Source organism: Rhopalosiphum maidis, chromosome 2, assembly GCF_003676215.2.
Source record: "Rhopalosiphum maidis isolate BTI-1 chromosome 2, ASM367621v3, whole genome shotgun sequence".
Classification (NCBI taxonomy): domain Eukaryota; kingdom Metazoa; phylum Arthropoda; class Insecta; order Hemiptera; family Aphididae; genus Rhopalosiphum; species Rhopalosiphum maidis.
The window spans coordinates 88012123-88027872 of record NC_040878.1 but is presented as its reverse complement, the minus strand read 5'-3'; the positions used below and the strand labels follow the sequence as shown (position 1 = coordinate 88027872).

The 15750-nt window shown below is 24.6% G+C and overlaps 1 protein-coding gene across 4 annotated transcripts in view; it reads left to right on the top strand.

Moving 5' to 3' along the window:
• Positions 1–4811: 4811 nt before the first annotated feature.
• The window catches only part of LOC113555042, a 36129-nt gene continuing 25190 nt past the window's right edge, over positions 4812–15750 (top strand). For 2 of the 4 annotated variants that reach the window (XM_026959334.1, XM_026959333.1), the window contains exons 1-15: positions 4812–4938; positions 5973–6033; positions 6702–6824; positions 6919–7083; positions 7513–7629; positions 7686–7874; positions 8712–8917; positions 9200–9367; positions 9431–9564; positions 9645–9812; positions 10165–10321; positions 10914–11113; positions 11604–11817; positions 11900–12115; positions 12557–12724. In XM_026959334.1, the coding sequence (XP_026815135.1) occupies positions 4893–4938; positions 5973–6033; positions 6702–6824; positions 6919–7083; positions 7513–7629; positions 7686–7874; positions 8712–8917; positions 9200–9367; positions 9431–9564; positions 9645–9812; positions 10165–10321; positions 10914–11113; positions 11604–11817; positions 11900–12115; positions 12557–12724 (2332 nt within the window). In that variant the 5' untranslated portion in view covers positions 4812–4892. The remainder of the gene's footprint in view (positions 4939–5972; positions 6034–6701; positions 6825–6918; positions 7084–7512; positions 7630–7685; positions 7875–8711; positions 8918–9199; positions 9368–9430; positions 9565–9644; positions 9813–10164; positions 10322–10913; positions 11114–11603; positions 11818–11899; positions 12116–12556; positions 12725–15750) is intronic. The other 2 variants (XM_026959336.1, XM_026959335.1) reach the window with 2 other exon arrangements.

The window sequence follows — 15750 nt, the reverse complement described above, 5'->3', positions numbered from 1 at the left end:
TAGCTAAATAATCTATCTAGAACGCCGTGTTACGAAATGTTATTGTTCAAATAATATCAAACATAATATTTAAAAAAATATTACATATTATATTGGATACTAAGGCACTGTAACAATAAATCGGTCGAGTAACGTAATTATATTACGCACGGGTTAACTATCATAGGAAACATAACGTGAGATTTTAACATTAATTTCATCTATGTTATTGGATAGTGAATTTATATTTCTTAGATAATATTAAATAATATATTGTTAAAAGCGAGAAGTATAATTGATAATTTTGAAATATAGGTATAGTGGGCAGATATAAGTAGGTTAAATATATTTATTAAACTATTCAAAAGGTGTCAATGCATATTATGTAATCGGATTAAATTTTAAAATTTAAATAGCAATACAAGAATGATTTGAAATATCTTAGACACCTAAATATTATAGGTTAACATAATCATACAAATAACAAAATTATATGAAAATAAATGCAAACCGTGTAAAGAAATTATAGGTTATTATGACGTTCTTGTAAAGCTTTTATTGGCCCTTAGTCTGAACTTGTTAGTTTTAATTCAAATTGAAAAGATTACAGTACTTTGATTCTTATCCGTGGGATTTTTTTATACAGCCTTTCTTTAGAAACATATAGTTCTAGAAAAATATATAGAATTAGGCTATTTAATATAATATACTTTTAAAACATGAGACTAAGTCATTCAGTAATATATAATATTTGTTTTGAGTATTTAAAAATAACATATTTAATCTATTATAATATTATATATAAAAGACTACAACACATTGTTTTTTTTGGACTTGACCTCTGACGTAATCTTTTGAGGATTGCTCACTGGCATAATCTCACATGAACATTAATTTTTTTTTTAACTAACTAACTAGAATGGATTATTTATTATTTAATAGCCATATTTCCGTATATTAGGTATCTGAAATTTTTGAGAACTGAGATTAATGTGCAGTTTTTATACGGAAACAATAATAAAAAAGGCTTAGTAGTTGTTGACGATAATGTTTACCATTACAATTGTATAATATTATTTAATCTAAAATATAAATTTCGTTTGTATAACATAATAAAAAATATAAACATTGAATATAAATAATTATAGAATATCAAATTATTATAAGTATTATACTTATGTATATATAAATTGTTTATAATATTTATGCATAAATGCATGCTACGCGTATCAACATTATCAGGTTTAAATTTAAGTGTCATTAAGCATGAGTCCGTGTAAACAATAAAAATTAATATTTTACTTAAAAAAAAATTAAAATTGCATTAATTATAACTTAAAATAATTATATTCAATATAAGACCTGGATATTTTTGGATTGGGTACCATTTCGACGTTTTTTTGTTTATTGAAAAACTATGATTTTGGACTTGAACCCTTTCTCCCAAACACCGTCCAATTGTTACTTTGTTAGTAAACTATCATATTAAAGTAAAACCTTGATTTTAATTTTAAATATACAAGCCAAAATAGTTAAACCATTCTATAGCCTTCTTAGTAAACCAACAAATATCTAATAACCCCTTATTCAAATAATTTCTAAGGAAACATTATCACAATGTGCTTTATTGTTTGTTCTGCTTCTATACTATAATGTCATATAAATCTTCGCCATAGAAAAACACGAGTGTTTTACTGATCATAGTCCATTGATAAATAAAATTATGGTTAGAACATTTTTCGGAAGTAAATGATTATTTAAAAATAGAGCCAGCATCTGTGTGGCAGATTCTCAGTGAATGAGATCCGCCGTGTTCAAGAGATGAGATTGAGGAAAAAAATGTACCGATGGTCAGTAGTTGACGAGGTAAGATCACTCTACCACGCAACACAATCAACACGGTTGTGACGTCGAACTCATTCATTTGACGGCTTTAAATATTTCGTGGGCGCTAAAAACAGGCTTTATACGAAAAGAACTATGTAAAAGTATTAAAGTATTATAAACAATATTTGAATATAATTGAATAAACTTAGTTAAAAATTCAAAATTTACTTATAATGACTATTTAAACGTTTGTCTTTAAATAATGGATAGAAAAATATTCGCTGAATTTTATGTAATAGAATACAATTAATTTTAAAACAAGTTTATGCTCACTCACTCTTATTTTCATTGCCATCTATCTATGTAGTTTGTCCTTCGATTAATCATGTAAACGTATTATCATAACTAGTAAGAGATATACAATTCAATATGTTTTACATACCAGTATATCATAAAATTGTAATATAGACCACCTCAATTTAAGTGTTTAGTGTTGTTATCTATGTATTATCGACTCCATACGATTATCTTATATAGTTGAAAATTAATTAATTCTAAAGTCCTGTTTATCAGTGCTTATTATAGTAGCATATAAAAGCATATTTTACTATACTTTAAAGTTGTTTTTAATTTATGGTAAAATTTAGTATTAAATGTCGTTAATTTGATATAACTATTGTATCGCCATTTATGGCTTATATTTATAATAACATTTGCTTAATTTATAGCGGATCTTTGGCAAAGAAAGTGATTGATTCCTGGTTAATATATTCATATATAGTTTTTGGTAACTAATATCTTGTTAATAATACAATAATACAAAAATAAAATCATGTTATTATGGTATTATGTTAATACAGCGAAACCTGACTTAACTTTCATGTGTATATAACGGACACTTCTCTTAACGTTTAGGTTAATGTACTTAATATTTTCATTGCTATTTTCTACACATAAAATACATTTTATTTAATATTTTTATGGAGCTATTTATAGAAAATTGAAGTATGATATTTTTATTTTTCTTACGTATTCATATTGAAGTAAAAATTGTGTTTTATATAGATTTTCGAAGTTAAAATATTAATGAAATTACATTAACCCATTTACTAATCGTATAATAAATAGTTTGGACAATGTGGCATAGTTTTTATATTTTATATTTTATTTTTATACCAGACGTATATGATATATATTTATACTTTTCATCTTATAAGTTAAGTTTTAGTAGTTCTAATATCTTGTTTTTGATTTCTAAAAAAAAAAATATAAAAATAAACCAATGGCTTTTTACAGAATATTGTTAAAGCTAATATTTAAGCCCTTTTTTCTAACCGCATAAATGTTGTACTCAGATGATAATAAAAATCGATTTTATACTTTTTAGAAATGTTATATTTTAATAGCTATTAATCATATTTCAATGTAATTGTGACTATCCAATCTACAATATTTACGTATAATATATAAGTAAATAACATATTTTAAAATATAATATAATTAAGTACAATATATAATTACTATAAATTTACTGATGTACATATAATTTTTTTATAAAATCTTTGTATTTATCTATCACACCGCAATAGTAATTCAATATAACTCAGTGTAAAATAAAAGCTTAGTTAAAAACAATTCCTTTAGTGACATTACATTACATTTAACTGATGATTAAACCTTTAAAAGACGTGATATAATATGGAAAATAATTAAAATGCTATTTTGCATTAGAACAGGTACTTTTTGCTTACCATAATACTACTGGAACACAAACCTGTATCATCAAATTCATATCCAACTTCAAAAATATGTAATATGCATAGAGGGGAGACGCGCTGATATTGAGGCAGGTTTTAGAAAGTCATATTTTTGAATGCCGAGTTTTAGAATATCAAGTTTTAGAAACACTGTATTTTAGAAAATAAAACTTTTAGAATTTCAATTTTTAGAAATATATATTTTATTTACTGTTTACTCGTTTATAAAATGTTTTCTAATAATTCTTTTATAATAAACACAAGAACAGTGTGGTATTGTTTTTATATTTTATATTTTAGCTTTTTAATATAAATATATACATTATTTTCTTCCCTGACGCATATAATATCTGTTTACACTTGTTTTTTAGTAGTTAGGTTTAAGTAGTTCATTATTTTGTTTTTTATTTAAAAAAAAAAATACATATAAATAATCTAACGTAATCGTACGTTAAGATCGCCGCCATAACAGCAGCAGTGATAGTAGTGGGTTGGATAAGCGACAGATCAGAAGACGTTTGATATTTTACGAAAATCGTCGCATACGAAAAATTAGTCTTAAAAGTGCTGAAACATTTTTGGTTATAAAGTTTAGGCCATCTAAATAATCTGCTTGCCTGTACCCATGTAAAAAATTCTGATAAATTGATACTTTATACGAATTTATATTATATTCAGTTGTTTGGCCTGTACAAAACACGGTTTTTCAATAATACAACTCGATTCCTGTTACTATACGTTAGTGGGTTCTACGATTTTTTTTTTAGCTTAACTCGAGTCACTGTTGGATACGCATACCATTTAAATCATAATAACTAGTTTTACAGTTAATAATGTATATCTACGTCGAAATATCATTAGTTGCTGGACGTAGCAGTAGGGCTGTACAATTAGTTTTAAAACAATTTTGATTACTCACTTAATTTGCATTACCTGTGTACATAGTCTGTACATTGGTCGATTATACAAACGTAGCTTCGCGTATAGGTAGTATATAATAATTATCAACACAGACTTATAAACCGAAATCAGCCATACTAATTTAGAATACCTAGAATTATGTGTTGTGTAATTGTAATCGTGACGTTATAATCGATATATTATATTGTGATAAATATTATTTATTAGAGATCGATTTAAAAATAATAATTTCTACCGAAGTTCAATATTGATTTATTCTTCACAGATATTTTTTTTTTGTTTATTATACAATATAGTAATATTGTAGTACTTACATAATTGTCAAATATTGTTTAATGTTTAGTAAAGTTTATTTAATTTATCTAAAAAACTATACTGTTTTGTTTCAATATTAATTCGTCATTGGCCATGAAGGTGAAGTATTTCTGGTTATTATATTCATGTTTAATTCTTGGTACGTAATATATAAGTTAATATTTTTTATAATATAAAACTATATAACATTAAAAAGATAGTTGGTGATATGATAAAAAAAAATGTAAGCAAACATTTATCAATTTATTTTGAAATGTTTTTAATTATCAATACAAAATACAAATATTTTGAAACCAACAATGGGTACTTCATAATATATTAATAAAATATTAATTAATATTGGAATAACGTATTCTACATACTAATATTAAATATAAATATACTGGTAGTATTATTTAATAAATGATAACATACTAATCAACTAAGATAAAACGTACTTATAATAATAATGCTATTTTTCATTTTACTTGAATAAAAACAATATGACGAATATATGCGTTTGTATTTATTATAACTATCTTTTAGTTAAAAATAGTTTAGAAATATTACTTCATTTGTATAATATAGACTATAGACTATAGAAAATTCTCTTTGTATTTTTGCCTAGTTTTTAATTTTTAGTATTTTGATGCCACTTACATCATTTGATTTTATAAAGCAACCAACACAGAAGGTTAGGAAACTCCTGCAACTAATTTTTCCATCTTATTCACAGAGTGTAGGTATTCAATGTGTTAAAAAATGCTTATTTTTGTCAACTAACAATATATATCAATATACATATCAGAATCTTTTAACAATGATTTTCAAAAATATGTTCGTATTTTACAAACAAGTATTTATATTTTTATTGAATCTATACAAATTATTAATTAAAAAACAGAATCTTTTACACAAAACAATGAGAACATTTTTTTAATAATAAATTTATTAAACCTTTGAGTTATAAAGAAAAAAATTATCTATATAAATATCATAAACATTTCGATGGATACATTTTTAAATTATTTTATTAATTTTTATTTTATACCATGTAACACAATTTAGTAGATAGAATCCAATTATAATTCTTTAATTTTAAGCTAATATAATAATGAACCATAGTAATATTAAACAGAAAATTATGATTTTTAATTATACACCACTTTACAATACAAATTATTTTTTTTTCAGGAGAGGGCATTTTTTGTGATAGAATACTTGAAAAACGACAAACTTTAACATCATGCACAGTGTTGGTTACTATAATGTTGTTATAACAATTTTATTGAAAATATGATAATTTGGAAGGAGGCTCTCAACGAGACTTAGGCCCTCATATAAAATAATACACAAGCTATAAAGTAGACACCTACTGTAAATTATCTTACATTTGTTGTATTCATACTTAAATACAAACATTTTTCATGACTTTCTCGTATACTTATTTGTAGTATTGTAAAAATATAACTTGTGCGTAGTATATTTATTTAACTTTATTTACTATTTAAAATCCATTATTAATGTATTTTATTTATTGTTTGTATAATTGTAGATAATATTACGCGATAATTCTAGTTTACTACCTTTTCATGTATATATTATATCTTTTACGTGTTACAATATAGGTGAAGTTACACACACACATATATATATATATATATATGCAAGGTTGGGCAAGTTAACCAATTATTTTACCTCGTTAATTTAAGTTAATACAGAAGATTTTAAGTTATGCTTAAAGTTAAAAGTTACTTTTTTTATACAGTGTGTTCCGAAGGGAATTGACTGGCTGACGTAATACTAAAGTACTCCTAAAATTATAAAGAAATACCCTTTAAAAAGAGGTCTAAATGAAAATAAAATTATTGTAATTATTAATCATTATTGATGTATAATTGGATATTGTATTTACAATTCTAGAAATCCTGAGAATGCGTTTAATTGTTCAAATGGACTGTGTATCGATACGTCGGCTATTTGTGATGGTCAAGCGGATTGTTCAGATAGTTCAGACGAGACCAACGACTTGTGTGCTAGACAAACGTATGGAATAAATATGGCTAAAACTTAAAGCAACAATAAATAGTTATAACAATTGTATTAATAATTATTATATATATGCTTGTGTATGATATAGATGTCAGAGTTATGAATATCGATGTGAATATGGAGCTTGTGTGGATAAAAGTACGAAATGCGATGGTAAAAGCGATTGTGTCGATGGCTCTGATGAAAACTTACCCGAATGTAAACAAAGCACTATAAACAGTACTCAACACATCAATGGATCAACCAAATGCCTGTAAGAGGGTTTTAAGCATACTTATTTTATTCATATTTATAAGACATTTAATTTATCAAACTAAAAACACATTACTGAATATTCATTTTTCTCCACAATCTACATTTTTTTTTATTTATTCTTCAAGAACATGTTCGTTTGGGGGCCCATGAGTTCACAATTTCAAATATAAATACATTGGTTAATTCAATATAAAAGTATAACCTATAAATTATTTAATTATAATTTTAATAATTATTTATTGTGAATTTAATGTATAAATTTATAATTATGTACTTAATTGTTTGTATAATACCTAACTCAAGAATAATAACCTAAATATATTATCCTAAATGGTATGTTGGATAGAATATTATATTCTAAAAAAAATGTTGATTTCAAAACTTTACACATATTGACATTTAAATTTATTTTTTTATTATTTTAAAGTGAAAACCAGTATAAATGTATATCTGGCCAATGCATAAATGGAACACTAACTTGTAATGGAAATCCGGATTGTATCGATGGGTCTGATGAAACTTTAGCATTATGTGAAACAGTTCAGTGAGTTTATTATCAAAATATAACCATTATACTTAACTAAATCATTCAAATTTAAGGTGTGATAATTATACATTTCGGTGTGAGTATGGGGCTTGTGTCAATGAGGATAGTAAATGTGATGGCGTAAAACAGTGTGTTGATGGATCTGATGAAGAGAAATGTATAGTTCCTAATTCAATATCGGAGCCAATGACACTAAAACTTATAAACAATACAATACAACTTAGGACACAATCCAATAATACGTATTTATTATTTTATTTTGGTTTAATGAACAACATTTGCGTACTATTTGTAAATTATTTTTGAGTTTTTCAAAAACAAGGGGAGTAATGGATATTTCAAAAAATTGAATTTATTAATTAAATTTGGCTTTAAAAAAATGTTTTCATTTAATTGTATTATTTAATATAATTTATAAAATATAATATAAAATATATAGCTATAGACACAATTAAGCAATTAGTGCTACTACTCTAAAATAGAGTACCGATGTAATCGTCATTTGTTTTGTTATCTATTGTTTTATTAATTCAATGTACTACTTTTTATTTACTAATTTTTTGTTACGTACTGTATAATATGATAGATTCATGGCACGAGTGCCTGAGTTGACATACGATAAATTAGAATGTTCTCATTATATATGTATTATACTTTGTGTTTTATTTTAAAGGTAACATGAAATATTTCAATGTAGTGACCTCAGATTGTTATAATATATTTGGAAGAAGATAGGAAATACATAAATGCATATTTTTTTGCGCATGTGCAATACAAATTTCTTTTTTATAAATAGCAATAGGCGTTTTAAATACTAAATTCTGATATACCGAATTGATTAAAGTCATTTTGATCTTTTAACTGTGGCTCTAAAACCAAAATCGACTGAATGACAATGAGAAATTAATGTTTTAATTTATTAAATTAAAACATTAATTAAATTTAAAAAAAATAAAATAAATTTTTTATTTTTTATTTTTTTACAGCTTTTTAGGAAGATTTTTAAGGACAAATTAATCTGTTTATTTATTTTTACTATGAAAAATGTGATTTTAAATCTTGACGTTTTATTTTCAAAGGAATTTTTGCATTCTACCGAGCCTTGAAGGAGTTATTTATTCTTACCAAGGTTCAGATGAAATTTTATCTCACGGAACACTGATTAATAGCAATCGTACTGTAGTCGAGGGTTGTGAAATTGGATATCATAATGCTTACCCCATTAGTTTTAGGGTTTGTCAGAATAATGGAACATGGTCATCAAAATCTGAGAAATTATGTTTCAGTATGTTATGTATTTTAATATCAATATTTAAATAATTACTTAAGTAAATACTATATGTCCAATGTTTGAAAATGATTGGTTATGATTTTTTTTATAGCTATAGAAATGTATGCATCTATATGCATCGAATGGTTTAAATATTAATTGTGGTCTTTAGATGATGTAAATTCATTATTTATTTTTCTCTCAAATGAACTTGCAACCATACATAAATCACATTCACAAAAAAATTATAGCTGAATGCATATTTGAGTGTAAAATAAGTCTAAAAAATTATTTTAGAGTGCGGTAGATCATATATCGGACACCAATTATTGATCGATAATGGAAAGACAGCACATGTTGGAACAGCACCTTGGAATGTAGGAGTATATCGATTTAATAAAGAAAATTCCAAATATGACTTGATATGCGGAGGATCAATAATTAGTCCAACTTTAGTCGTTTCTGGTAACAACTGTGATGTATTTCGGATTTAAAAAGCAACTATAATTAATGAAATAAAATTTTTAGCGGCTCATTGTTTTTGGAAAGATGGTATGCTATCTAATAGAATATCAATAAACAATGGTCTATATAGAATTGCTGTTGGGAAATATGATAGAAATTACACAGTTATAGACAATGATTTTACTCAAATAATGAATGTAAGTTTTTAGTTTAAAAGTAAAATCCTAGAAGCAAAAAATAGGTACAATATTATATTAAAAATAAATCAATTTTATAGGTGGAAACAATTTATCTGAAAGAAGACTATTTGGGATATAATCGTTTTTATTCTGATGATATAGCTGTTATCGTGTTATCAAACAGAGTTAATATTAGTGATGCTGTTGCACCAGTTTGTGTTGATTGGAATAGTAGATATAATGTAACCAATGGAACTCAAGGAAAGGTTTGTTTTTGTTAAAATAAATATTACAATTCTGATATTATATTTACATATAATTAGTATATCACTTATCAACATTGTCTATTTATATGATATAGACAACTACTGTAAGATACTCTTCTATAGTATAGTATAAAATAGAATAATAATAATAATAAAAAACCTCATAATTTAAATTAAAAATCATTAAATATTGTTTTTTTTTTCATATTTGTTTAACGTTCAAAATAATAAACTTTTATCAGTCGGATTTTAATTAAGTAATTACACTAACTATTACGTCTTAACATTTACATTGTTACATTAAAAAAGAGAATAATATTATTTGTTATTAAACTATTTTATATTTTCACAGATAGTTGGTTGGGGAAATACGGAGAAAGACATACCAAGTCCAGTTTTATTAGAAGCAACTTTACCGTACATTGATTATAATTCTTGTCGAAGTATGTATATCAATGACTTTCAAAAGTTTGTGACCTTTGATAAATTTTGTGCCGGATCTACATCAGGTAATAAAATATGATTATTTGAAATCAAGATTTCAATTTTTTTTCAACAAATACAATATGTAGTTATATGTATACATTGTTATTATATAACTATGTATATAAATATAACTAACAATTTTTACTTAATAATATAACTTATTTATATCTTAACTTTTAAATCTCTAAATCTAAACTTTTTAAAATTATTTCAATTATATGATTGAATGTAAAATAATTTATTGTTCAATTTATTTATTATTATTATTATTTAAATATAAAATTAACAACAAACTAAACAAACCGGTGTGTGTATCATCTGTCATTTTACTATATGTGTAGTAGCTGGTAGGTATACACTCAAGAATGATCAAGATTATTATACATACTGCCGCTAACATAAATACAATATTGTTATTATTATAAAATTCACATGACACAAACTAAATTTACGATGATATAAAAATAACGAATTAAATAAAATAAAAATTAACGATAATTTTGATGGTGTGTGTGTGTGATTAATGATATAATTCATAAATAATGCAAACATAATAATACAATTTATTTCGTGGCGGAAACAGTTGTCGTTAGAATAACATTTCTTTAATTTCAGGACAAGGAGTTCGTGAAGGTGATAGTGGTGCAGGCTTAACGTTTAATCATTTTGATTTTTATTATTTAACCGGAATAGTGAGTCTCAAGGATCCAAATACAAATAACTCAATTGCAGTTTTTACAAATGTTAGACACCACATCAAATGGCTTCGTGAACTCTATAACAAACATAGTTCTTACGAAAGAGACAATATGCTGGTAATTGTATTAAAACATCTATTCTATTTGTAATTTATTGTAATCTGATTTATACTAATAAATTTTTACTTTTGTGAAACGATTCATAACAATTCATTTTTAATAATCGTTAATTTTAATTAAACATAATATGACATAATACAATATAGATAATACCTAAGTGTTAAATTTTACTATTATTTATTACGTTTAAATAGTTTTTTTATGTGAATAAATGTTTTATTGTGTATTTTTTACAACTGATAATTATTTTTTCACAATAATAATAATTATTATTATTCTACTTAATAATTTAAATAAATTTACAATGATGTTATAGAATATGTTATATGATGATAACCGGATATTTGTTTCTTGATAGGTGTTTAATTTAATTTTTAATTATCGAATTATCTTGGTATTTTAAGTGTTGAGTTTTCCTTCAAGTCCATCAGGTTTGGAAAAATTATTTAATTTTCAATTAAATGTTTTATAAATATAATTATTCCAGGATACGAAAAATGCATGTGTTTTACCAACTTCGGAAGGTATTATATATTCGTATGAAGGTTCAAATAAAACTTTATCTCACGGGACATTAATTAACACCCATCGCATTGTAATTGAGAATTGTGAAATTGGGTATCATAAGGTTTCCCTAAATAGTTTTAGGCTTTGTCAGGAAAATGGAAAATGGATATCGGTTGTTAAAAAATTATGTTTCAGTAAGTTTTGTATTGAAATGTTCACTTATCTTTTTAAATATCATTAGTCTTATGTTTGAATACTGTATGTTTATGTTTATAGAAATGTGTCCACCTTTATTATCAGATAGTTTAAATATTAAATGTACTCTAAATGGTAAAAATGCTGATTGTTCAAATCCATCTATACCCGATACAATAGCTATACCAGCATGTAAGTTTACACATTCACTACCAAATAGACAAGAAGAGACTCCAATTGAATTAAGTTGTCAGTCTAATGGAACGTGGAGTAATCAGCTATATAAATGCATTCCATGTAATTATATTTATTTTATTACAAGTCATTCATTTATACTTATCTTACTATATTATTTTAATTATTTTGTAGTATGTTTATAATAATTGAAATTTAAGATGAATAAATAACTGTTTGGTCAGGTATAATATGAATATACTTGTTTAATAAACATTGCTAAGAAAATATGAGTACGATATTTGTTTTCATATTATATTACATTATATTCTTTTCTAAAACAAAAATATTTATTTTTTTATTTTTATAATTTTATAGAACATCAATACAACTTTTTATGTCACACATTTATTAATGTTATTCTTTATAATTTTTGCTTCGTGCGATTTTAGAACATTGCGTGATATCCTCTTAAGCTTTCAACATCACGTTTAATTCTCTATTATATAGGTGATAATATTTATTAATTATTGTCATCAATATTTGTATTCATTTAAATTTTAGATTGTGGTAGAATATATTCAAATAGCAATACATTGATCAATAATGGTATGAAAGCTCGTGTTGGATCAGCTCCTTGGAATGCTGGAATTTATCAATTAAATAAAGAGAGTTCCACGTATGACATGATATGCGGAGGATCATTAATTACTTCAAATTTAGTTGTTTCTGGTAAAAAATGAGCAATATTTCTAAGACCACAGAAAGATAGATAATTATTAAAATAAATTACATTTTTAGCGGCTCATTGTTTTTGGAAAAAAGATATGCCATCTAATAGAATATCTATTAACGATAGTCTATATAAAATTGCTGTTGGAAAATATAATATAAATTACACAGTAATTGACAATGAATTTACCCAAATAATCGATGTTAGTTATTAATTTAAAAGTTATATCTTAAAAACTTATAATAATAGGTATTATAATAATAAATATTGTAAATTAAATCATTTTATAGGTGCAAACAATTTATCTGAAAGAAAATTATAATGGAGCTAATGGGTTTTATGCTGAAGATATAGCTGTTATCGTGTTGAAAAACAAAGTTTCTATTAGTGTTGGTGTTGCACCAGCTTGTGTTGATTGGACTTCTAAATTTAGTGTACCAAATGGAGCTCAAGGAAAGGTTTGTTTGTTAATAAATTATAAATAGAAATTATGATTTAATTACAGTTACTATATTACCTATTTACTATTATCCATTTGTATATGATAGGTTAATATTAGGTAAGTGACTCTGTATGAATTTCCATGTATTATACAAAAGAAAACAAATCTAATAATTAAAACTGTAAAATCATTTAACATTGTTCTTATTTTGTATTTGTTCGATTATCAAAATTATAAAATTTTATTTAGTCAGATTTTCAATTAACTAATTATAGATACTTATTAGTCATTATCAACATTTACATGTTTTTATTGTAAAAGAGCAATTTTATGTAATATTATAAAAATATTTTATACTTTCACAGATTGTTGGTTGGGGAAAAACAGAAAAAGACATATCAAGCCCCATTTTATTAGAAGAAACTTTACAGTACATCGACCATGATTCTTGTCGAAGCATGTATACAAATGGATTTCAAAAGTTTATGACTATTGATAAGTTTTGTGCCGGGTTTGCATTAGGTAATACAATATTTAATTATTAATATTTAAAATAATTTTTTAAATTTTTTTTCAACAAACAAAATTCAATTATATACATAGTTAAAATATTACCATTGATTATAAATATTACTTACTAGTTTTAATCAATGATATAACTTATTAAACTTAAGAATTTATTATCTAGTGAGCACATATACTTATTGTATTCGACAATGTGTGCGTTTTGGACTACAAATCTGATTTATTACTAAGTGGTCTCGCTGCGGTAATTATTTAGGTTCAACATTTAGGCAATTGTTAATGTTGTCGTAGCCATGCGGGATTTATGTATTAGTTGTAAATAATTATTAGTGTGGGTGAACTGCAATGAAGGTCCCGGCTGGATCCACTGACGAATGCCACTCTCGTACGCTCATGCACATGTCAACAATTCGATAACAATATAAATTCACTATATGAATTTTACGAAAACTTACTTATTGATTTGACAAAATTAATATCAGTTAATGTTGTCTAATCGTGATTCTGAAAAAACATTTAAATTCTGCAGAAAAATGTGTGAAGATCGTACGGAATATTTTTCGTTTCCGTTTTCAATTTTAATTATGAATTAAAAAAAATCATATTTTAAAATTTTTATTTACACTTCATTATAATAAGAGATTTAATTTTTACAAAATACAATCTATACACAATGTTTTGCTGATTTCAAATTTTGTTTAGAATCAATATTGAACATCTTAAATGAACATTAATTTTATCAAAATTTAAGGTTTTTTGAGCTAAAATTCATGGAAGTAGCAAGGCCCCTTTAATGATTTTTAGAATGATTTTCTTTATGTATATTTTTGTGGTTTAAATAAAATTATTTTTAATTTCAGGACAAGGGGCTTATGAAGGTGACGGTGGTGCAGGCTTAACGTTTTTACATTATAATTCTTATTATTTAACTGGAATAATGAGTGTCAAGGATCCAAGAACAAAAAATTCAGTAGCGGTTTTTACAGATATTAAGTTTCACATTCAATGGCTTCGTGAACTGTATACAAATTATGATTAATATCAAATAATTTATTTTCATTGTAATCGAAATTAATATTGAAATATTCATAATGTATGAATAGATTATTACTTTTGTGTAACAGTTTTTGACAGTTCATCTGTGCACATTTATTTGTTTAAATAAAACTTAATTACATTTTTTTATTGATGCTTAAATAAAAGTTTTTGTACGGTTTTTGAACAATATTTTTTTTTATTTTAAGAATCCTTATTCAGAATATGTATTCTATAAAGCTTGGTAAAAGTCATTTAGAAATATATATCTGAATAAGTTAAATAGTGAGTTTAATACATCCATATATTACGGCATACAAATTTTCATTTTTGTAATAAATATAAATAGTATAATATTATAGTTGAAATCGGAATATTTAAATTTTTTTTTTATACAGAGTTATAATTAAATAATCTATTTAGAATGCTATTATTATTGTACTAATTTCGGACGGTTATCTATCGGCTTTATTTACAGGGCAAACGGTTGAACATATAAAGACGCATTAGATATCAATCGATCAGAAATTTTGTGTAGATGGGAACGGAGGAACTCATAAGCAGATTGGTTAGATAGCTAAACGTTTTAGCGTTAAGTTAAAAAAAAATTCCGAAGTGTTTAACTTTATAATTGATCTTATTTGTCGTCATAGGTGTCGGTAATATTACAAAATGGCATTTTACTTATTTTCCATATTATTATATCACGTCTCTTAAAGATTTAATCATTATTTAAAAAGTGCAATGTCACAACAATAATTTTTTTTTAACTTAGTTTTTTTTTACACGAAGTTTTAACGAAGTGTTTTTGGTGTGTTAATAATAACAATAATAGTAATGTAAATCTAACATATATTATACTTACGGAAAGAATACGTAACGGCAGCATATATTCACCATTAAATGACCATGGATTGAAATACTAATTAAACAATTTACAGATCATACATTTAGAACAAAATTTAAAATTAGTTCATCGTACATTAAAAAATCTATTTGATTTTCTTTCATCTAATAATATCA